Consider the following 26116-nt stretch of genomic DNA (forward strand, 5'->3'; position numbering starts at 1 on the left):
GAAATTATAAACGTTATCAAAACGTTACTAGGATAAACACAGTCTCCCAAACACAACAAACTGAAGGTCCACAACACATCTATCAGATGCATTGCCATCAAATACCTTTTGCGTGTTTGTTTTTTAGTCATTTTCTTTTGTCCGACAGTATTTATTGAGCAAATTATGAACAGATATGTTCTCACATTAGAAATATTTCAATCAGATTGTTAGAAACTTCGCGAGGACATAGCCCCAGACATAGCCCCCCAAAGAAACGAAGTGTATAAAAATATTAGAACAAAAGTGCCATCAACCTTAAATCTGTTGCGTATGTAAGGATATATGAACTGTGTTATTGCTTCAGTATAAAACGTAAACACAATACACCGTCCTCTGTAACACATCTAACCTGTATCTAGATCTCTGGTAACAATGTCTCATTTTTTTACAGCTGGAGGTGGTACACGTACATCCACCATAATTCGTCGGCAGAAGTCATCTATTCTCGACAGCAAAGTAGCCGTCGTTGGAATAGCCTTGTGTGTTCTCATTGTGTTAGTCGTCATAACCTTCGTGCTTTTTCACAGACTCTATCACAAACGGCATAAATACGCAATGGCAGCCTCCGAGAGCCCACTGCACATAGCTCGTAGTACCAGTATGCACAGTAGTCGATGTAGTAGCCCGCCTCCTGGGATAACTAACGTCGACGTTGAGGCACCTCTTACCGGTGAGGCGACAAAAAAGGATACTATGTTGTCAAGGGGTTCTTCAATATCTAGTACATGCAGTGCTGGGTTCAAGAAACTACGTTCGAAGGCAGAATCTGTAACAGGTAGTCCTAAACCCTCCACTAAAAACTATTCCCCCTTACCTAGTCCATATACTGCGCACTCACCTCCTGAAGAGTTTCTGCATAATGCAAATTTCTTTAAAGCTAGTCCAAATCTAAAAAACTGTAGACCAAGGTCACCTAAAATTCACCCCTCACCAAAGTTCAAACATTCTCCTGGGGCAGCAACTCCATGTTCACCATCTAAAACTAAACATGAACTTCTTACAAAGAAGAGAAAGGAGCAGCTAACTAATGAATCTGAAAGGATAGTTACTGGTTCCTCAGGATCATCAAAAGATGCTCCAATAGCCACGCCAGAGACACCCACACCAGTTGTGAATAGAAGCGTGATACCGGTGAAAGGTTCTTTAGCTGTTGCAAGGACACCTGGGGGTGATAGGACACCCCAGAATGAAGTGATTATACTGGAGAGTCTTCGTGAGGAACATTCCCGATTGAATGGGGATGAAAGGTACCCTGATGCAAATAATGAAACTACTTCATTCATCCAGTCGTCTGTCAAAGCAAGACGGCCAACCTCTCTCACAGAGAGTTATTCAACAGAGTCTATTGGTGCTAAACCCAAAATACGAACTGAAAAACAGTCGAAAGAAGACAAAAGGAAGCCGTCTGCAATGGAAGAGCGCCAGAAACTGCTACCTAAACCAGATGGGCAGAGTCCAAAATCTCCCACAAGGGAGGAACATTCCAAGAGTTCCACACCTCGCAGTACAAAAAGCAGTCGCAGCTCAAAAAGTGCTAAAACTATGTCTCCTACCAGGAGCATTAACACGCCTTCTGAAATCGGTTCTGTGGACATTGAACTGGAATATGATGACTTTATTGAAGACGACCCGTTGTCATACTTTGAGGTATCAGATCTCCAGAAGCTTCGATGGCAGGGCGGAGAAAAGATAGGGAAACCTGTAAAGGATTAGATAATTTATGAGTTTTACGTACCTGTAAAATATTTTACTAGAGTATTAATATATAAGTATATTTGATCCCAGAGAATGACATTAACATTATTGGATAATAATGTGTTTGGTTTTATATCAGTATTAATATATTATTAAATGAACTGATTAACTGCTGGTAAAGATGTGGACAGTTCACGACTATACACAAAAAAAGAGACTCAAACTTTAGATACTGAGAAATTAAAGTGAATTTTTAGACATTTAATTTTCTTTTCGCTTAGTCGGTTTTGCATACTACTTGTATAGTGCTTCCAATGCCCACAGCACTCTCATTTCATCACATATTGCATTTACATATGTAAATCAACACCAGTGTGCTTTTTATTGTAAGTCAATTTTGTGGCTGTAATGTAATTTGTGTCAGATCACTACTGATGCTATTTAGTGTAATGTAAGATAAGTACAACTCTGCCAAGATGGTTACACGTGTGATTCATTGTTCATACATGTACCTAACTAGATGAAATCCATGTCAGTAACAAACTCGCAGCTACGGCTTCCCCTTCTATGAGGCAATATATTATAATGTAATGATTTTAGCCTAATTTTAGCAAACTCAGTATCGTTGTAATTTATGTCATCTGTTTGAGAAACAAGGTGAACTTCCACCAAGAATAGAAAATTACAGAAACATTTACGATTGGATGTAAGAGTAATAAGATGTATTCAATTGAATAAAATGTTTTTATTCAAAGATAAATGACTACACCATTGATATGATTATCTCCTCTGATGTAAGATTCGATGTCCTTCATCTTTCATCTGGTTGTGTACATTCTCAACACGACCTCAAACACGTGTATTTGTTGTTGTTTGTTTATGATGCATATCACATTTATCATTGCAATGACTTTATCGCTCAAGGTGAAATTAAAATGTCAAGCAAAATGTCAGAACTTTGTGTTATTTTATATGTTGTTTCTCGCTGGTAGTGATAGACACGATATAAATACCACTTGAAAAAAGTAAACACGGCTGACAATATATTATGCTTTTGAAATCGAATCATTTACCGAAATGTACGACAGGTTTGGTATCTGTTCCTGTGTATAGTTACTTGATTTACCTGCATCGGTGTATCATAGGGGCGGTTGGGTAGCCTGGTGGTTAAAGCGTTGGCACGTCACGATTCCCCACATGGGTACAATGTGCGAACCCCATTTCTGGTGTCCCCCGTCGTGATATTGCTGAAATATTGCTAAAAGCTGCGTAAAACCATACTCACTCACTCATAAACTGTCAGTACATGTTCTGGCGGCATCTTAGACAACATCAATAATAATAATAATAGTTACCCCGGTCACTGGATCAGTGTGCACTCAACAATCATTCTCAGCTCCATGGGGAGTATTCAACCAATGCTTAGGCGTCAGGCGCTAGACGGTTACCAACCACTATGACAATGAAGTTATGTGTTATAAGTTCAGAATATATAAACATAATTTCGTGAGTGAGTGGTTTTACGCCCCTTTTAGCAATATTCCAGCAATATCACGGCGAGGCACACCAGATACGGGCTTCACAAATTGTACCCATTATGGGTGGTGGTTAACCTATTTCAAGGTGTATATTACACCCGAAAGGATATGTTACATAACTTACACGTTTATGTATCAACTAAACATATTTGTTTATTATAAGTACTGCTGATTAACAACAATTTTAAAAGATAGGAAATATGGAGATGAAGTGGACTGTTTATCGCTGATACCTGCTCTAAATTTCAATAAGGCGACGAGCTACAAAACCGGATCTTTTTTACCCTTTTGTTGGCTTTGTTTCCTTGACGAAACAGAAAGTACTTTAGTCTTTGTTGACCTATGACCTAGGAAGCCTAAAACCTGTCACATCGCTCCACTCCGCTCATTTAGCCGTGCACCAAGCATCTAACCATCGTTATCACCAAGTATAACAACTGTCTTTGTATTAAGTCGTCAATTGCCTCAACCGCTGACGGAATTTTCCAACATCCCACTTAACCTGAAGTACGTTTGCTGTTGAATTCCACAATTTGGATTGCCGATTGAGCCCTGATCAAACTTTACAGGCGCCATTATGTACACATGTCAATCTCGCCCAAGGATTTAATCGTTCTCCATCACCAGCAAACTTCATTGTTCCCACAGTACAAGGTTTTTGTACGCTCAAACACACTTGGTCTCGACAATTCGATCAGTTGATTTTGACACGCTGGTGTAATGCTGATCAAATAATTTCACTTTGCACAATTAATCAAATATCCAGCAGCTTTGTCATGTAACGTTTTATCTTCGGTCAGTAGCAGAAATACCATCTGGATCTTAGTCATATGTCCGATCGAGTGTTTCTTTTTGCGGAATAGAATTCAGCCACTTATAACTGTAATAATGCAGTAGCAAGTAGAGCTGTTACAATAATTCTTCGGTTTGTTGTAATTGCACTGCAACTGACGTATAACTTTGAACTTTAGCACAATATTATCCTTTTGGGAAACTGTAATAGTGTTTATGCGTCATTAAGTCACATTCAGAGACACAAATGGGTGAGGGGGCAATGGTCACATGCGTCGCACATCGCTGTGTAAAGCCAGGATCCGGTGATCACGGATTGGATTCCAGAATCGCCACGATTATGATGTTTTTTTCTGTCAGCCCTGGACCCAAGCGCCAATTACAACAGTGACATCTCAATATGTTGCACCATCAGTGGGTATCTCTATGGATATGCATGGACAGAAAAACGGCCACATTTCAATTGTCACAAAGTAGCCTACAACTTTCACATGATCATTTAATCTCCTTCTCGTCGGCACTCATCTCATATCGGATCAAGCCTATTGAGTGACCCACCCAGTTATCTCCCTCTAAGTCTGCAGCCCAGTGGTTTCAAGCCAGATGAGTTTAAGAGATCTGAACCAAGTGGCGCCCGGGGGTCTTGCAATAACGGAAGTGCTGATTGGATAACGAGAACGAGGTCACGAGTCCTATAATCTTTATTGACTGCTGAATGATTGTGGATGTCTCTAATGACAAATGGTCTATCGATGTTGCGTTTTGTTTTAGTGTAGCGTGTTCTTGGTGTCAAATTGGGAAATGAAGATGTATGGGAATCAATGGAACCAGAAATAGAGTTACCTCAATCTCCCAGTCAATGCGTTAGATAGCATAGTCGAGGATGGCGTCCCTTGGCTGATACTCAAACTTATGTTTAAAACGACCAGAGACCTTTCTTGGTCCCGTCACACAGTTACCGATGTAAACACAGCAACATAAGTACAGGGTACTTTATTCAATGAAACAGAAAAGCAATGCTTGAGTTCATGTACATAAGAATATTTTATTCTTTCATGGTATATTGACATGGTATATATACACGGGTTGTAAATAATGCAACAGTTGAGTATTTATTGAAAATGCGATTTGCATAATCTACAAAGCTACAGCCCGACCAGTGCCAAACGTGCTCTGAGAGATAAACATTTGTCTCTAACATGTCACCTGGAATCTCCTCCATAACCCTTGATGCGGTTATGGGTAGTTGTTTCATTGCCCTAATGAACCTACGGACTGAGGAATGCGAAATGCTCCCATGTTTCACTAATGCCGGTTTGTTCCTTCACATGCTGCACAGTCAGGTCCCGTCCTCTCACAGTGGGGCTAAGGGAACGCCAGCGTTCACATTCCGGTGCCCAGCAACCGTTGGAAAATGTCAAATGTGTTACAATTCAGGTACACGACACGGCTGGACTCTTGCTTATCATCAAAAGATACTGGTCAAGTTTCATCTAACAAGGTAGTGTTTCTTGTTGATTTGACACTAATGCTACCATCCCAAATAAAATAATCGGCCCTATATAAATAGATATATCAGCATAAACACCCGTGGCATTTCCTAATCAACTCCTGCATCAACATGACTGACAGCACTACGTGCGAGTACCACACATCAGCTGACGAGGACGACCGCATTCGTGTTGACAGTAGGGATTTAGAGTTATACCTCACACCTCACAAAGTGTCAGTTGCAAAAGTGTTCTCCTGCGAACAGTGGCAAGCATATAACGCTCCTGGGGATTGAACTAATCCGCTTAAGTCAGCGTTACCGTTAAAGGTTACTGAAAGTTATACGTTGCTAAGAATAGACTACCAATACTATCATAATGTGTGGAGATATTCAGATCAGTCTTCTATTAAAATCTCCGTTAGTCGGACCCCGATTGTCAGGAAACCCCACCTTCTGGACGATTTCTGTAGCAATGTCCATACAAATTTGGAGGGACATTAGTAAGTTCCCGGGATTTCGTTAATGCGAAAATAAAATTTCTTACACTCTATGTGTTTATGTTCCGATGATTAATGGTATATTTCTGATTAAATCAAGCATTTAATCACCCTCGAATTTTCTGTACCAATGACAATGAATGTATGTTGCATCAATAAGCATTTATACTCCCTCACTCAATCAGTAAGTGTCTGTTGTAATTTGTTATAACCTGAAGTACACAGGAGACATGTGTAGCCGAGTCGTCTATCGTTATGCATGTATGCATGTAGGTACGTCCATTGGCTGTGCCACAATCCGATGAGATCAAAGGGTCAGAATCCCATTATCGTCCGGATTACATTTTGTTTTGTTTTCAGCGCCATGGCCTCATCACTTGTTTTTCTCCTTCACGACGCTGACACGCCTTGATATAACTGAAATACCGTTCAAAGCGGCTTTAATTCAATCTCACGAACTCTTCAGAAATCTTATCTCAATTGCTTATTGAACTGACAAGATGTTTGCCATCAGCCCACAGATAGCGCAGCACGAGTTACTTCCCTTGCAATGGAGGCGATGCGTTTATAATTGAATGAAGCGGTCGTAAAGTATATCTAATCTTCCTTAAAAGTTCACTAAGCGATTCCATTCAAAGGTGCAGCTGGTGATAACACAATGGAGATGATTTCAGTTGGTATGCATCACTGAATATATATATATTGAGAATGTTATAAATGATTCGCCTGTGCTCAATGCTTATGAATCTCGTATTGATAGTGTTTAAGGATGTCCATGGTCACCGACAGGCCATACCAGTATAGATTCATTTTATGAGTCCCATTCTGAACTTGTTGATGTGCATTGAACTGGTTGCAAGCAAAAATTTGGAGGGAAAAATATTTGTGATGAAGGGGCAGCTTGTATTTCTGCAAATACATACAAAAACATCTTGTTTTATACCATTGACACCAGATTATAATGTCTTACTCATCTTTATTTCCTCCATTAGTATCGGAGAGTATAAACATGGAAATTAATTAATCAGTATGTACATGCATGATAACAGATATGCATACAGTCAGCCTGCAGATAGTGAATAGACGTAAGCTGCCATGAGCTTATTTCTTTGCTGACTATGATTATGAATTGAGCCCATGTATCGAGTGTCATCTCCTCTACAAGATGCGTAATGCCACCAAGTAGTGTCACAACTCTCACTTCGTTGTCTGTACAATCTTCTATTTTAAGATATTGGTTAAGGCACAGTAAATCAAACATTTTCTCATAGAGGATATTTCTTTCTTGCACCAGACTGTCACAGTTTATTAACTGGTGCAGTACAACATCGTTACATTCTTCTTCACACATCATACATATACCAGTTGTTATGGGTAAAATACCTAGTTTAACTAGGGCATATATTGGCCTGCTACACACATCCTACATACACCAGTTGTTGTGGGTAAAATACCTAGTTTAACTAGGGCATATATTGGCCTGCTACACACATCATACATACACCAGTTGTTATGGGTAAACTACCTAGTTTAACTAGGGCATATATTGGCCTGCTACACACATCATACATACACCATGTGTTTTGGGTAAAATACTAGTTTAACTAGGGCATATATTGGCCTGCTACACACACCATACATACACCAGTTGTTATGGGTAAAATACCTAGTTTAACTAGGGCATATATTGGCCTGCTACACACATCATACATACACCAGTTGTTATGGGTAAAATACCTAGTTTAACTAGGGCATATATTGGCCTGCTACACACATCATACATACACCATGTGTTTTGGGTAAAATACTAGTTTAACTAGGGCATATATTGGCCTGCTACACACACCATACATACACCAGTTGTTATGGGTAAAATACCTAGTTTAACTAGGGCATATATTGACCTGCTACACACATCGTATATACACCAGTTGTTATGGGTAAAATACCTAGTTTAACTAGGGCATATATTGGCCTGCTACACACATCGTATATATACCAGTTGTTATGGGTAAAATACCTAGTTTAACTAGGGCATATATTGGCCTGCTACACACATCATACATACACTAGTTGTTGTAGGTAAAATACCTAGTTTAACTAGGGCATATATTGGCCTGCTACACACATCATACATACACTAGTTGTTGTAGGTAAAATACCTAGTTTAAATAGGGCATATATTGGCCTGCTACACAAATCATATACATACCAGTTGTTATTGGTAAAATACCTTTAACTAGGGAATATATTGGCCTGCTATACACATCATACATACACCAGTTGTTATGGGTAAAATACCTAGTTTAACTAGGGCATATATTGGCCTGCTACACACATCGTATACATACACCAGTTGTTATGGGTAAAATACCTAGTTTAACTAGGGCATATATTGGCCTGCTACACACATCATACATACACTAGTTGTTGTAGGTAAAATACCTAGTTTAACTAGGGCATATATTGGCCTGCTACACACATCATACATACACTAGTTGTTGTAGGTAAAATACCTAGTTTAAATAGGGCATATATTGGCCTGCTACACAAATCATATACATACCAGTTGTTATTGGTAAAATACCTTTAACTAGGGAATATATTGGCCTGCTTTACACATCATACATATACCAGTTGTTATGGGTAAAATACCTAGTTTAACTAGGGCATATCGGCCTGCTTCACAAATCATATACATACCAGTTGTTATTGGTAAAATACCTAGTTTAACTAGGGCATATATTGGCCTGCTATTCATGTTATAAAGGTCACACATATTCCACAATCTGTGTGGAACTAGTTTTTCATGTATCATATGAAAACGTTTCAGATCTTGGCGAGTAACACCTTTTCTATCCATTTCTGTCTTTCAAATCGAGCTACCGTGTTATTAACGATTCCTTTCCAAGTCGTCTTTGGTGGGAAATGCCCTTCAGTGAGATACGTTTCTATGAAATGGAAGAGCTTGTACTTCTTTGTAATACCTAGCAGATCATGGACAACAGATGTGTATGAGACAAAGTTGTTTAGGTACTGTCCAAGTCTAATGTAAAATAGGGTTTTAACAAAAATAATCTGCTTTACATCTACAGAGTCTACTGAGATAAGCGAGTTTTGTCTTGTCAATCACTGCTTCAATTGTCCAGAGACCAAGAGTTTGGGTAGTTACATCAGTTGGGGATCGTTTGTGAAAGTTCTGTATTGATCTGGCAAAGTAGCGTTGCAGTAGTTCTAATTCACGGAGTTCATTTGATGATATGTTTGCCCATAGATCACAGGCATAGAGGGCGCTTGGGAGAACAACACGCCGCCATATTTGAACACTGGTCAGTGGATTTAGACCCCTAGCTCTTAACCCAATATGTCTGAGAGAAGCAATGGTACGTCTTGCCTTAGCGCATGCTCTTGTGCTCCTATCACTCTCTTTTTGTGAGGTCATTAGAGAGCCGGTGTATATAGTACTCTCTTTACTGTCAGTTCAGTTCTGTAAAGTTTCAATGTATCAACTTTGTGACCGCTTTTATATATGAGAACACAGCTTTTCCGTGCATTGTATGACAAACGCCATTGGCAAGCGTATTGATGAATTACGTTAAGTGACAACTGGAGTCCTGTTTGTGTACAGCCTACTAATGTTGTATCACCTGCCAGTAATACTACAGGTACATGTTCACTTCCAATGATAAGACCTTTTGTGTTGGTTTCTAGGTTAGTTATCAAGCCATCAATATAGATGAGAAACACCCATGCTGACAAAACTCGGCCTTGGCCAACGCCTTGTTGGACTTGGAAGAAGTCACTGGTATAGCCATCATATCTCACACAGGCTGTTGATCCGTGATACGAGTGATGTATCAGATGCCACGCATGACCATGTGTTCCGTATTCGAAGAGTTTTAGTAGAAGTCCATCGTGCCAGATGCGGTCAAACGCTTTTTCATTGTCTAGGAATACGACATACACTCTCGTTTCTCTCTCTACATATTAGTATGAGACCACTTCCTTCAGTATGTGGATAGCAGTTGTGGCTCCATGTTCTTTTCTAAATCCACACTGAAATCTGTTTGGAAATGTTGGATTTTTCATAGCCATGTATACTTCTAGTCTGTTTAACAGAATCCGTTCAAAGATCTTCCCGATAGATGAAGTGAGCGTTATACCTCTATAGTTCGTTGGATCGGATCTGTCTTTGTTGTTCCCTTTGTATAGGGGTATAATCATTTCTTTCCTCATTCCTTCAGGCAGATAGCATTCACGTATGATCAAGTTGAACATATGTGCGAGGTGTTTATGCAATAGAGAACTAGCGTACTTAATATGCTCATTAGTGACCAGATCAGGGCCTGGTGCTTTCTTGATCTTCGCGTCTTTTACTACTGTTTTCACTTCTGACACAGAGACTGGATCCGCCAATATTGGGTCTGTATGTGGAAGAGGAACGTTGCATATCTTCATCACACGTTCAGTCGTTTGTTTTGCAAAGGAACTGTCAAATTCAGGTTTATCAAACGGACTAAAGAGATCACGATAATATTCTGCCCAAATATTACATACATCAGGAGATGAAGATGCTGTTAAGTTCTTATAGGCAATGTTAGAGTTCACAGCGGATTTTCTTCTCCGTTTTCTAACAGTTTTATAGAATTCACTAATGCCACCTTCACATGCTTCTTTTATCTCAAAGTATTTTTCTCTTTCCCACTGCCTCTCTGCCTTGCGTTTGTGCGTCTGAATTCACATTTTGCCTGTTTGTAAGCTCTGTATGTGTTATCATTGCTTGTTCTTGATTTACCTTTTACTTTCCATAATCTCTTTGCTTCTCTCATCTGGAAATGGTAATAATCCAGATTTGAACCTTTCAAGTATGGCTTCAAATAATGTCTAAATTGTCCAGATGGGATATGTAAGGAAGCCGCGGAATGTAGAGCAGTTGTTATCGCGTCCATGTAGGATTCTATAGTGTCTTTTAATTCACACTTAGGGTTAGGCAAAGTTGAACCTAGTAACAAGTTTATTTCTGTTTCATACAGTTTGAGTTGGATCCTTGTAGACTGCTGGGTTTGAAGAGATAGTCTAAGAGTGAGTGTTGGGTTTCTGTCTTGTTTCTCCACGTGATGAGTTGTCCTTCGGTAGTACCACACGAGTAAGAAGCAAGCATACTTCTCTCCGAGAGAAGTTTGAGCAGGAGTTGCGATCTACGTGAAAGTTTATTATGATAGATGTCAGTATTAAAATCACCACAAAGGATAGTAACACTGTTGCTACTTAGTTCGTATACAGTTTCGAATACGCTGTTCAAGCATTCTGCATATTCGCTGATATTGTGATTTGTTGACGGGAGTAAAGCACAAACTATAGAGAGGTCTACACATTGTTCTCGAGATATAGTCACAGCTATCACGTCATCACATGTAGTGTCATGTACGTACTCAGAGAATGTTTCACAAGAATAGCTACTCCACCTTCACCTCTACATCCATGCTGTCCAGATCGTAATCCAACAGCACAGTCAAACTTGTTTCTCATCTTGTCCAGGTAGGTTGCAGTGTTCTCTGTAAGCCAGTGTTCTGTAAGAGTCAGCACATTACACTGGTCAGCGACCTTATTCAGATACTCACAGCTGTATAAGGCTCCACGAATATTCCATGTTCCAACGCTTAGCATGGTAATAAGTATTAGGCAAGTATTCAATGTTATCAAGTTAGACGAGTTAGGTGCATCATTGCTGTTTCTGTGTGACTGTGGTATCCATTCCCGACATCTTACATTTGGCGGCCAGAAATGTTCATTCTCAGTAACTTGTTCTGCTGTCCTACTGTCAATGTTCACGCTCAGAGTGTAAGTTGGATTGTAGCCTTCCCAGTGCCTCCACAAACGAACGTAACTCACAGATCTCTGAGCATGGTCTTCGTGTTGTTTATGGCTGACGTCATCACATCCAACTTCCCTGGTATGGTCATAACTGGCACTGTCATGTTGAGTAGGAATTGTACACATAGTGTCACAGTCTCCATCCTCGTCGTTCTCAGTGTTGTCCCCAATAGTATCCCTCTCGTGGTTTAATAGTAACGTCCACAACACTTGGAGTTTTAGTTTTGTTGGTTTCTGCTGTTCTGATCAGAACACTGTCGGCCTTATTGCCTGGTTGCTTCAGAATACACCAGCTTGTTGCGAGTGTTTACTGTGTCTTTTTTCCCGTCTACAGCGTTACTAATATTGTCTTTCAGATCACTTTCAGGTGGTGTATCCGTGAATCATTCTCACGTAGTTGAGAGAGACTAGTATCCGTACGTCTCCACGTAGCTTGAGCTCTACGTTTTTAGACCTTTCTATCTCTCTTGACGCTAGCTGTTATCAGGTCGCTGTTCTTCTCTTCGATGGCACGCTTCATATTCCTGAGTTCAGTGTCAAATGTTTCATGCAATTCTTCAATTTTTCTATCCATGCTGTCATTACGTTCGTTCGCTGAATCCCGCATTTCCATTATTTGGCATAGATTAGGGTCAAAAGATCATTACCTCTTTGTGTATCCGGCGACCTGTCTCCGGGTACGTTGGTGGGACGTGCGTTTGGTTTGCCTTTGCTGAGTACTTGTTTTTCCAGTATATGAGAGAGGATTGTGTGTGTAATAAAACCATATAGGCAATATACATCAGACGCATATTTCTCAATCACGGACTTCCTGGAATGTTCTCTTTGTACACGTTTTGGTAGATATCCATTTGGAGTATCGTGTCGACTATCCTTGGCTACGTCATAAAGACTTTGTCTCACTTCGTTCAGTTTTTCTTCATCATCCTTGTATATGTCCAAAAGTTCAGTTTCAAGCCGTGTTTCAGTGACTTGCTGTTCTGACGCATGCGCACTGTATCGAGATTACCAGGTCTGTACCAGATTATAATGTCTTACTATTGTCACAAAAGGTACTTTCTGTTGATGTCACTGCTTCTAGGAGTAAAGCTGCAGCTGAATCCCCATCTACAGCACAATCAGTAATGCAACATCACCGCACATGCAAAACACATGTGCTATCGTGTGTAGACATGTACGTAATCCTACCTCTGATGGTGTATACCTGTTTCACTGCACTGGCACTACTTACTGTACATTCAATATAAAAGCCACAAAGGTGAAGTTTTTTTCTTTTTTCTTTGAGATATCTTAAGTGTTCGATCAACGCGGCGAATGTAACAGTTGTATAATGGTAGATAAGAATATAATCAGTCAGAAAATATGATAATCGATTCCGGGCAATGCGACTTATGCACGCCTCAAACATACATATTCCAGCTGTACTAACATGACCTGCCATCCTGTCCAGCCTGAGGCACAGGTTGTGAGGTAAAATGAGGTTTAACGTCGCGTTTAAGATTATTGCGCTGAACGCGCCCGTGTGTGTGCGTGTATGTGTGTGAGGTCGCTTGTACTAATCCGGACTCATGTCTATTTCATTCTGCTAACACTGAGATACCATGCCGCAATGTAACATGAATACCCAGATCAGACACAGTATAGTGTATAATCCGAGCCGACCAGTCCTTGTTTAGCCCCTTACTTCCGAGCGCCATCTTTTATCGTCCTTTTGGTATGACGCGGCCGGGGATCGAACCCCCAGCCTTCCGCTCTCCGGGCAGACACTCTACCACTGGACCACGGAGGCGGTCCTATACCAGAGGAACAGGATGACAAACAATCAGTCTTGACACGCCTTCAGATAGTCACTCATTCGCCGTGGTTACCACCAACAGCCGTGGGGTACTGCGACCTCTTCCACGCAGTAATGGACAAAGAGGTATCTCTCAAATCAAGGTCTGACGCTAACTAATGTACCTTCTTGTTTTAACACATGGGAATAACAAGCAGGTAGTATTGAATATATCCTAATATTGATTATATCCTTAGTCTTGACTTAATCTGTAATGTTTGTTTGTTGTTTAACGCCCCACTCAGCAATATTCCAGCAGTGTGACGGCGTTCTCTAAATAACCAGACAATTCTACTCAATTGGGATGCAATGACATATATCAACCAAGTCACCGAGCCCGACCACGCGATCCCGTTAGTCGCCTTTCACGGCAAGCATGGGTTGCTGAAGACCAATTCTCAACTTGATCTTCAGGGGGACAATCTGTTATGTAATGCATGATGCTTCTATAGTGCTGAGAAGTACACAATCATACTCAAACATTAATTTTATTCACAAAATAAATACGTTTGTAAAACAACATAAATGGTAAAATGAAAAAAAACCCATATAAACATATAAATGTACAAATATACTTCCACCTTAACTGTAACTGCTTAGAAAAGATAAGTGCAATTCTTTAAACTTCAAAAATATTTTCCCATCATATACAAACTGAAAAGTAGGAAGGCGACATTGGTAATCACTTAGGTTATGTGTATATGTATGCCCTGAAAGAGACATATCCTCTCATATTACATCTACACAAAACACGCACGCACGCACACACACGCACGCACGTGAATTTTACTGAACTAACAACTATATATGTCGGCTATCACGTGCTCTATTAATTGAGCATGCAGTTTTCAGTATATTTATATTAAGCTGAGACATACACAATATATATGTTGATCCAATCGGAACGGTAACGTGGTGTCAAGTACCCAGGAACATTGCCCAAAACAGCATAGGCCGTCAGCCTCACTCTACATCTACTACAGTGTCATGAAAGGATTACTTCATACATTACATCACCACTGCATTATTCTCATTCAAATATCATCACCGTGGAAATACTTCCACATTCTTTAGATATTCACGTCACGGAAGAGGCAACTGTGTGGAATATGTGGATTATACAAAAATACATTCGTGACAGCGATTCGCCTTCAAATGTATGTGTTGTTTTTGTCATATGTTTTATCACAGAAACGCTACGTATTTATAAGTCCCCCCAAAACACGATGACATATCATCATCAGGTATGCATGTGGCATACTATCGTCATCTGATATGGCGTCACAACGTGTACGGGTGACATGCCATCGTCATATGACAGTCACACAGATATTCAAATGGATGTCCTCTTCAAACTGCTCTCCTCCCCATGTCCTCCACCCGTCCCCCTCAGGGCGTCTACTGTATCACAGATCTGTTGCACTATGTGGTTGAACACTCGCGGCCGGTCGGCGTACACATGGTGACCAGCTCCCGAGACCGTCTGCGTGGAGGAAACACGTTCACATATCACCATAGAATCAATTTATGAACTTCTACATAAAGCAGGGATGATTGTATTAAAGTTTATACTATGTACACAGTGATATTCAGTCATGTCAGATCCTATTATACAGAAACATGTCCTCTCCCGGTTATATTATATTTGCATCATATATCATAATTCATATCTGCATATCCATGGATTGTAAACCCGCATCATTGTTAAAACGGAATTATTCACTGTGAAGTATGCTTTCCGGTTTGTCGGGGTTTCAGTGTATGTGAACATTCTACGACTACAATACATAGCCAATACTTCAGCCGCTAGGTATCCTTCTCAAATTACACACACGGCCAGTTACTTTGAATGAGACTTGGATTGCGTTAGAGTCGGCAAACATTTTCTTACTCTGCATAATTCAACTCCAACGAATGATCATCACTACACACGTTTAATTCTAACTGACTCGTATAACAAGCAGTTGGTAGAACAACCAATGGAACTTACATGTGTCTCTACGTCACTGCCAGCGCGGAGTTGTTTGACGTTGTCCCCAACATCCCCGTCCAGCCAGGACTCCTGTCCGTGTATAAACGTCATTGGAACGTTGGAGTCCAAGGCAGTGATCCTGTTGATCATTGGGTGCTTGGCCCAACGGATCTGGGTCTGCAGTGTTTTGGCGGCTATTTCGCCACTGAAATGACACATATTCTTCAATTAAATGACACTCAATTTTGCTTTTTTACAAATATGAAAACACAATGCAAAATTGAATGAGTCAGTTAATATTGTGTTACGGCGCACGTCGCTTTATTACAATTACAATAGGGCGGTATTTCGGGAATGAAGTATAAATCAGACAAACCAGTCGACATTGACATCAGTCAATACAGTTTGTAATCGTTGTATGCGTATGAAGAATTTATCATATCCATGAACCGCCCGAATTTGAATTTCGCCAGGCACATTCATTACATATAATCACCCCAGATGAATTCGGCCGTAACATTACAAAAAGTGTGAGGTAAAAAAATAACCATTTCCCCCTAAAACATTAATACAAACTATTTTTTTCTTTACACATATTAATCTCCAGCATTTAGAATTTCATGCTTCTATGGTGTTTGACATGAGTGAGTTAAAATCGGCATTCTTTCAGGTTTAACATGCAAAACTTTATGTGGTCACAATACCACAAGAACCTTTAAAAGAGAGCATTATTTATTTCAAATTTCGTTTTATAGTAGGAATCATATTTCGTATGTTTGAATCGTACGGTAAATGAATGGACATCATTTGAGTACAAAATGCGATAGAAAAGCTTGAAAATAATGATAAATAGTGTATTGATTTATTAAAAAGGCAAATTCTGCGTCTAGAACTGATGACATCTACACATGCTGGAACCTTGTCATATAAGGGTACGGCAATGTTTGGATTAGGAGCGGACTAACCTTGGTTTTTGTGCATTGCAGTGGTATAAGTATTGAAGCATTAAATCTTCCTCATCGTTCAAAAAGTTTGCATATTTAGCCTTGAGATCTGGACGGAAGCGTTTCAAAATACCAGGACCTGAAAATAATATTCATAATGAATATGATATAACTATGGGAAGTAAGATGTTACCACATCATATATAATATAATGGCATGTTATTCTATCAATTTATTGCTCACATCTCGGCGTTTGAGCTTACTATGGCAGAAGTGAAGTGAAGCGGGTCGTAGGCGTTTAGGAATTTGTTGAAAGACAAGAGTGGGGGTCTGGTGTTTAATGAGCAAGTGTCGTCATCGTGGGCGAGCTGGTATTTGAATTAACTGTCAGGCGAGCAAGCTAAGGGATGCAACTATGCAGAGCGAGCTGCGGGCCTCATATTACTTGACCACTTATTTCACTTTTTGTTTATGAAGGAACAACCTCATATGTGAAAACATTATTTGGACACACTGCATACATTAAACTTACCATAGGGTCCGGCCACTCTGAGGGCCGTAAATGGATTGAAGGGTTGGAGGACCTTCACAAGGGCTCGAGCCCAGAGCGGGTAGTGTTGCCTGAACTCCGTGTCTGTTGGCTTCTCTGCATAACCCCACGGATCAGCCAAAATTAAGTGTTCAATTCTCCCAGGATTCTGTATCGCATAGGCACTGCTGACAAATCCGCCCAAACTGTGACCCAGGAGTATGAAGCGGTCAAGCTTGACCTCCTGGCGCCACTCCTCCAATGACCTCACGAATTCAGCCTCGGCCTCCTCAGCGTCTGTGCTGAACGTTGGTCTGGAGCTTCTGCCAAATCCAAGAAGGTCAAATGTATAGATCGGCCTGGTGTTACCAAGACTGTCGAGGTTCTGGATCCACATGGCTACCCCACCCCCCATCCCGTGGACCAACACAAGGGGCACGGCATCCAGGTGAGCGTTGACGGTCACTGTCCAAATATTGGAGCTGTTGGTCTTCACGAAACGGCCATTTGTTGTGCTTTTCATACCTGTAGGAAACAAACAATATGTTTCAACAATTGAAAATGACATCTGTTGGTAATATTGTGTCTGACAAAGGTTTAAAGTCAATTCCATTACAGATATATATATGACTGACATTTTTGAAGTTCTGAATAACGTTCGTCACTATATGGCTGAAATATTGACGATGTGACGTAAAGCATTACCTCACTCACTCTGAATAACGTGCAACATTAAAACGTTCCTGACCCATGAGAGGTAGAAAACAAAAGTCCAGACAATTTGGTTCAACTATGTTCAAGGGCCAGCTCACGGTTTTTGCAAAGGATCCAATTTATAATAATTTTTCAAAGGTAAATTTTATTACCACAGAAATGGTCCTTGTCCTGTTCCGTGCCTTGCTTTCATATTATTGATATACTTCTACCGAAACTACCCCTTCGATCATACACGGGCGTATAAAAAACTCTGTGTCAACCAGTACAAGTATATAACACTACCTTCCCGAAGATAGGTCATTTAGAATTTAACTTAATCTACGCTAGTAATACTCAGTATTACTCCAGCAGAATCCAACCTCCAGCGACATTTAACTATTAATATTAATATTGATGTATTAGATATTTAGCTTCTCAAGGCTAGGCTATAGGCCGCTAGTCTTCAGCTGCCATATTCATCGCGGCAGTACTGTCTCAATTTCTATTTGTAAATGCCCAAAGTAGATCATATCAAGTACAAACATGTCATTCACTTTTGCTTAGAACATGTCGTCATTGTTTATAATATCACAACAGTATTACTCTAGAAGAATCCCACCCACTGCGACATGTAACTATCTTATTGAGTTGCATCAGGCGCTCATGCGGACTGAGAATAGGGCTAACCGAGTTGTCTCCCTTCATTCGCGTTTCCAACTGTACTTGACACATTGTTTGGTGAACGGTTACTTCATGTTCGATGTGCCCACACATAACGCACGTAAACACTGCATACTTTGAAGGGAAAGCTCGAATGTAATATTCTCTCTCTCATTCTCTCTCACAAACAGTTCCTACATTTAAGAATCCTCTGTTCCACGTCAGCCAGCTTCTCTGCAGACGTGGGCTTCCAGTGGAGTCGACAACGCCGCCGCCTCCTCTCCGTGTGGTCAGCACTGGACAACATCGTCATACAAACAACATCAGAGCAAGAGTTCTCATCTTAATGTAGGGGGTATTTCCCACTGCTGAGCTATGTAGTTATAAACTGACTACTATCAGGAACTAAATCAATAAAGTCTTTGAAAGGTATTTAGAAGAGGAACACATAAGGAAGAGTGAGTGAGTGAGTGTGTTGTGTTTAACAGTATTCAAGTTGTATCACGGCGTGTCAGCTTAATGTGGGAGGAAAGCCCGAAGTGATGCAGGTCTCAGACGTTTACCACTTCGGTGAAACACGCGTGCACGGGTATGGTGCTGACAAACCTAGAAACATAATCGGAGTGAGCCGGGATTCGAACCCACAATCATAGGTTTCTGACGTGCCCAGGGGCACGACTGGGCCACCCGTGCCCTCTCACATAAGGAAGAGAAATTAAGGTTGTCAACTTCTATTTTATGAGGAACAAAACGTTTCGGAGTATATACTTACTCCATCATTCGCCTGATGAAGGAGTGAGTATCTACCTCGAAAGGTTGTGTTCAACAGAATAAAGAAGTTGACATCCATAAATTCCCTTCCTTAGATCAATAAAGATATAAATCAATGATGGCGGTTCTCCTTATCTTTGACAATAAGAGATTAGCACATTCTAGTTATTGAAATGATCTCTTGGTTAATGAGGCATTGTGAATATTTGATGACATCAATTTACAACACTGAATATGTATTCCTTCTACATAAACCATACTTCCAACATATTAGTGTTACTGATGCGTCAGAAAAAATGATTCTACAACAATATTACGACATATGATGACATGACATATCATGGACGTACATCCCTGCATGATACTCCTTGTGACGCCAACATTACATAACATTGCAACCACGGGTTCCCTACACAAATCACAAATCAATAATTCATCATCAATGTTCAACTGTGTGTGACAAGTATGTATCATACACACCAGCTGCAAGCATAAGGTACCGTGTTTCCTTTATTTAACGCTCCGACTTCTTTAAATTTTCCACAAGCCGTTGTCAAAACATTAGAGGCCCGGCGTCTATTCGGTTTAATGCTGGCCTAGCCGTCACTCACTAGCTTACCAAATCCCCAATTATACAGTCATGCAAAGTCTACATTTGTAGAAAACGGTCACGATAGTGCGACAGAGGGTAACCATTACCGTAAGGTAATGTGATAGGGATAATTAATTTAATAAAAGTGATGGATCCGGCCTCTATGATAGACCAGGCGTCAAATACAGGCCAGATGTAGCTGGTTCAAATCAATCCCTCCCTGTCCCCTCTACATCGGCTTTTGGAGTGTATCACCCGGCGTCTATACAGGCCGGCCTGTATTGGGAAGTGGTTCCTGTGTCTAATAGAGGAAATACGGTATACATTTCTGACAAGCAGTGTGGTTGCATAAACCCTGGTTTTCTCGGACCAGTCTTTTGGCCGAATAATCACACAATGTCCTGGGATTATGTCATACAGATAAGTGAAATTGATGCTAGACATATCTTTGGCAAGGTGTACACGAAACATTCAAATCTTAATTGTCTTACACAGCACTGTCGCCCTCCTCGTTTTTCGCTTCCTTGTCGATGTGCGCCATGTTTCCCCGCAAGTCACGTGACCTGGTAAACAGCGCTGTCATGACTCGGCAGAATCAGGCCAGTCCTTTGTTGATTTGCTGGGCTGACTCCTAATCATATTGGACTTGCTATGAGTAAATTCATTTGTTTGCTCTGAGTGTTTTGTATACGTATACGTTAGTGTAAGAATGACGCGCATTTTCCCTAGTGTACGTGCAAGTGTGTGTTTAAAAGTATTTTTATGTCTGTTGAATTGTCGATACCGTAACAAATATTACAAATGGCCGGTATTATCAAACTTGAAACCTAGTTGAGGGAAATACATAAAGCAGCTGTTTATTAAAGTCAAAACGTAAAATATTGAAGGTGTTTCAACAACGCAACCAACAGATGGAGACACGTGCATTGTATACTGTATTTTGTATTCATGTCTTCAATACATTTAATCTTGTGATTGGGAACTTGAGATGAGATAGGCTTATGTAAAGGCAATGCATAAGAATGCAGATAAGTCCAAGTTTATATGTTCTGGAAATATTCAGAATCACAATTGACAATGTTGAAACATAACTTGGTATTTTATTATCATACAGTATATGACAATTACAATATTGTTTCAAAAATATTCTTTTAGATAAAGTAATTTCTTGAAACGAAAAAACTTCATTAAACTTGTTTACATGGATTATCGTATTTTTTAATTTTTGTTTTCAATGTTATGAATATGTGGCAGGCTCAAGTCTTCATACATATGTAGATAAACATTTAACAAAGATTTATTAGACGGTTGGTTGGTTGGTTTTGTTTTTTTTGTTTAACGCCGCACTCAGCAATATTCCAGCTATATGACAGCGGTCTGTAAATAATCGAGTCTGGACCAGACAATCCAGTGATTAATATCATTAGCATCGATCCACACAATTGGGATCGATGTCATGTATCAACCAAGTCAGCGACTACCCGATCCCGTTAGTCGCCTCTTACCACAAGCATAGTCGCCTTTTACGGCAAGCATGGGTTGCTGAAAACCTTTTCTACCCCGGATCTTCACGGGTCTATTAGTTAGTAGTAAGGTTATATGGCCTTGTTACTACTAATAGATTCAACAAAAAGAACATATTATTAGTTAGAATATTAGTTATGTTTTATACGTTTGTATTTTATACCTTAAGAATTTATTCCATAGCTCTATAGTTTAAAGTAAGCTTACTCTCAGTTTGACCTCCACTTAGGTCAGTTGCTTAAGTCTTTTATGGTGTTGTATATATGGATGATTTCTAGTTACTGCGATTAGAAATAGAATATACTGCATTCTTGATTTGATTTATTAGAAATAGTATCCATCTTGTACATATTTATAGTTGTTGGTGAACTCACAGTTCAGTGAGTTATTGTTATTTTCTGTAAAACTATATATTTAACGCAAACCTAAATATATATATCAACTAATTATCATAATGTTAACCCCTCTGTACGGTAATGGCAATTAATTATGAATGTATGTTTGTATGTTTGATATGAGTTATCTTGGTAAGTGCAGGTGTGTGAGCGTTGTATGTTTGATATGCATAGCTGTACTTTATTTTTTATACATTATTTTACCATATAATAGCACATGCATATATATAGATTGTTTACTGCATATCTATTTTTTCATTATGCAGATCTGTTGTGGCAACGTCCGAGCATATTGATGTATTGTACAGATACGTGCAGTACTAGATGGATGTCATATATATGCTAAGTATCAATGACAGTGACATGTATACAAGTATTTTATAACTTCAAAGAGTAACTTAACAGATTGGACATATTTATTAGAAAATATTGTATATTTGCTTATGCTTTAATTTCATTGTTTTAGGCTGATTGCATATAACTACGTATTTTTGTTATATAACGGGATCGGGTGGTCAGACTCGCTGACATTGCTGATTCATGTCATCGTATCCCAGTTGCGTGGATCGATGCTCATGATGTCAATCACTGGATTGTCTGGTCCAGACTAGATTATTACCAGTTACTGTGTCAGAGACAAGAATAACATCATCGGCAAACAATAATGATAATAATATTTCAAACAAGTCTTGAAATAATTGTACGCCGTGTTTCCCATATGATGAAACTTCATTTGACAGTCCATTGATGAAAAAGGAAAATAATAGAGGGCTTAATATACAGCCTTGTTGAACTCCGTAAGGACAATTAAAATAATCTGTATAAATGTTATCATTACATCTCACACACGCTTTCACGGAGGCAGAGATTCCCTTAAGTGCCCTCATCATCTTTCCACCCAAGCCAACATCGTGCAGACACTCCCATAGCTTAAGATGATTTACTGAATCAAAAGCTTTTTTTAAAATCCACAAAAGCAACGTATCCTTTTTCTTTTCGATAAAGATTTTTTAACAATTGCATTCAACGTGAATATGTGATCAGCAGGAATCCTGCTTGTGTCTCGGGTAGTTTACTTCTTATATTAGCCCAGTTTGTAAGTCTAGAGTTTAAGACACTTGAGTAAACCTTACTAATTGTACACAATAGAGATATCCTTCTAAAGTTTTCTGAATTATTTTTGTTACCTTTCTTATATAGTAGAAGGGGGGCGGTCGGGTAGCCTAGTGGTTAAAGCGTTCGCTCGTCACGCCGAAGATCCGGGTTCGATTCCCGACATGGGTACAATGTGTAAAGCCCATTTCAGGTGTCCCCCGCCGTGATATTGCTGGAATACTGCTAAAAGCGGCGTAAAATCATACTCACTCACTCTCTATATAGTAGAAGGATGATAGCTTTCGTCCATTTCTCGGGAAATAATCCAGAATCAAATAACTTATTAAACAAATTTCGTAGGAAAGGAGTTATTACATTTTCACAACATTTTACGGTTAGGAATAAGTGGTTTAAACATATTTGTATTTCATCACAGACATGAAGAATGAAATGGGATTGGTAAACAAGCAATATTAGCACCGCTCCCGATGATCACAGTGGCAGCTTTAATACATAAATAAAAATATATATCAGAAATACAAATATCATGTAACAATATAATATCAGGGATAGATAATGTACTGCTTCCCCACAGGCTTAGGGTGGGTAAAAGTATGTGGTAAATAATAGTTAATATATTCCATGTGAGTGTTGAATTTCTCAATTTTATATGTTGTTAAACCCTTTAAGGGTTATTAAAATTCATATATTATAGCCTTTTTTTCTTTGTTCAACCGCCTAATGCATGAACCATTCTACAGTCTCACAGGATTGTCCCAGCTGGCTGATATCACAGTTAAACCCCCACACCTTAATAAACACAACGCAAAGGGCTGTGGGTCAGCAGTGGGATTCGATCTGGACACTCCGCACAGCCAGTGGTCTCTGCTGTCAATGGGCCGCCTCAGACAAAATTAGCCAGACACAGATTACGCTTACAAACTCTTGTAGGAACAACTAATGGTGAAATATACATAATAAACTTTAACAACCGTTCTTTCAGTTTTCAATTACCTGAAAAACAAACTCGGTATACTTTCTTTTGCCCCTCAGTTTCCATGCAGTGCCTCACAATACACCACCTTCACGACAATTGTTTGAAACTCCACATCATGTCAAACCAACTTTATGCTTGTTCATTTCAGCCACAATACAATGGGTGGCACCTGGTATCCATATCTGTGAGAATTCAATGTCCCTGAACGTGTTTCGTGGGTAGATACGTCAGCACATGACGCTGTATGTCGCTGTGGACACCCGTTACGAAGGGCATCGTGACAAAAGAGATACTCACGCATTGGATGAAGACAACATTTCAGTCGACACTGAGGGTGTTATCAGTTATCCTCTGTTTTTATCTTTAGAGAATTGGTATTAAATGCCGCTTGTGTTCATTTGTGGAAATTGAGAAGCCTTATTTACTAATAAGTTTCCAGTGAGTCGATGGGGAATTACAGCTCGCTACAAACTGTAGCGGACCATTTTAGATAGCACCGGCTCATTATCATGTGTTCACAAGTGGCACTTGGCAGGATTGCATGATACCATTTGAAGTATTTTACGTACGCTTTTATTATTCATTCAGCTATTTAACAAAATCAATAGCACACTATACTAGATGGAAAGACGTTCCTTTTTATATATCCAAGTTCGGAATTACATATTTGTAACAGCGCTAAGTTGGGCCGATATGGGGAGCGTCCCAAAAGACCACAGACAGCAGTGGGGTGTGAGGCTGATGACATTTATTGAGCATGTATTGTATTTAAGTATGTTTGTTTGCTGTTTAACGCCGCACTCAGCAATATTCCAGCTATATGACAGCGGTCTGTAAATAAGCTTAGAGCCGGGCTACTAAAACTTAAGATAAACGAAGGTAGATGGGCTGATATTGATTTACGTTTACGGCTCTGCCCCATATGTGAAACGAGTATAGAGAATGAATATCAATTTACTTAAGAATGTGAATATTACAACGATATTAGACAACTGTATTTACCAACAACTTTTTGTCATAATCCAAATATGCATAAATTAAAATCGCTGCTGTCATCCTCATGTAAACAATTACTTGAAAAACTATTACAGCTATGAAAGAAGACGTAATTATAAAAAGCCTGTAAATCTGTAAATTTGTACCTGACATTAACTTTTTTTCATGTACCACACTATTTTAAATGTATGTATTGTATATGGGCCAGTGGCCTTAGTACAAATAAAACACGTCTTCTTCTTCTACTACTTGTTGGAAATCCCGAGCTCTTAAGACACTGAATGCTGCAGTTCCAGGTCCTTAAAAACCAGTAGGCCGATCAGAGGTAAACTCCGGTCGTTCAGCCATTGGGTAGCATACTCTTCCTATCTTCCGCTACAACACTCGTCTCGAGCAGTCATGTCGGACCACTACCCCCCACCCCACCCACCCCACCCACCCCACCAACCTCACCCACACATGTTTCTTACATGTTTACACGTTTAGGCTACAATAAGAAATTAATATTTTCAATAAATTATTTAAGATTACACATATGAATAAATCAACAGAGGTACATTTTCTTTTGCTCCTCAGGTGCAATGTGACAGCTGACCAGGCTCATTATAATCAGACGTTTCTCTCCGATACGATCAGCAATACGTATTCTCTCTGCATGGAGATCTGACAACTTTGCGTGGAAGATACGAGATTGACAGCTGACAGAGCAACTTTATCTCTTGTCAGCCAATGTCAATGTCGTTTTCAACGGGAGTGCTGGGCGTTTGACCCATGATATATTGCCGCCGGAAACATTACAAAGACAGCTAACGTCAGGCTATTTGAACGTAACTTTTCTCATAGAAAGACTGGCAAGCTTTTGGGTACAGACTGAACGAGAAAACCCAAAACAGGAAAAGGAAAACAACTGTTCAACAAGACCGCCAGAGTACATCACTTCCTGGCATACATCGCTTATCCTCAATTTCATCATTGCAGTATTTCGCAATGTCACAGGGATTACACGACTGCCATTATGACACAAACATTTCGAAACAGATTTCATCAAACTAAAACGGCCTCTGAGCTGTGCGACCGCCTCTGTTGTCTGTGCAGCATTCTCCATATGGTCTCCGGTATTCTGGGGAACATGTCAACTTGAATACCATCCCAGTGGCAGTCTGCTCTGTTCACAGATGAAT

General features: G+C 39.8%; 2 protein-coding genes across 4 annotated transcripts in view; one reads left to right on the plus strand and one right to left on the minus strand.

Annotated features, from left to right (window-relative positions):
• The window catches only part of LOC124139830, a 61698-nt gene extending 59008 nt beyond the window's left edge, over nucleotides 1-2690 (plus strand). For all 3 annotated transcript variants that reach the window (XM_046507199.2, XM_046507200.2, XM_046507202.2), the window contains one exon: nucleotides 434-2690. In XM_046507199.2, the coding sequence (XP_046363155.1) occupies nucleotides 434-1755 (1322 nt within the window). In that variant the 3' untranslated portion in view covers nucleotides 1756-2690. The remainder of the gene's footprint in view (nucleotides 1-433) is intronic.
• Nucleotides 2691-14236: 11546 nt separating this feature from the next.
• Nucleotides 14237-20509, minus strand: LOC124139831 ((Lyso)-N-acylphosphatidylethanolamine lipase-like). The gene is made up of 6 exons (XM_046507203.2): nucleotides 20420-20509; nucleotides 18764-18861; nucleotides 17213-17734; nucleotides 16702-16819; nucleotides 15755-15941; nucleotides 14237-15247 (listed from the first exon to the last, which is right to left on the minus strand). The coding sequence occupies exons 1-6, from the start codon at nucleotides 20467-20469 to the stop codon at nucleotides 15098-15100; spliced, it is 1125 nt and encodes a 374-aa protein (XP_046363159.1). The 5' UTR covers nucleotides 20470-20509; the 3' UTR covers nucleotides 14237-15097.
• Nucleotides 20510-26116: the final 5607 nt, after the last annotated feature.

This window comes from Haliotis rufescens, unplaced genomic scaffold (genome assembly GCF_023055435.1).
Source record: "Haliotis rufescens isolate VD_foot unplaced genomic scaffold, xgHalRufe1.0.p SCAF_7, whole genome shotgun sequence".
In the NCBI taxonomy this organism is placed as follows: Eukaryota; Metazoa; Mollusca; class Gastropoda; order Lepetellida; family Haliotidae; genus Haliotis; species Haliotis rufescens.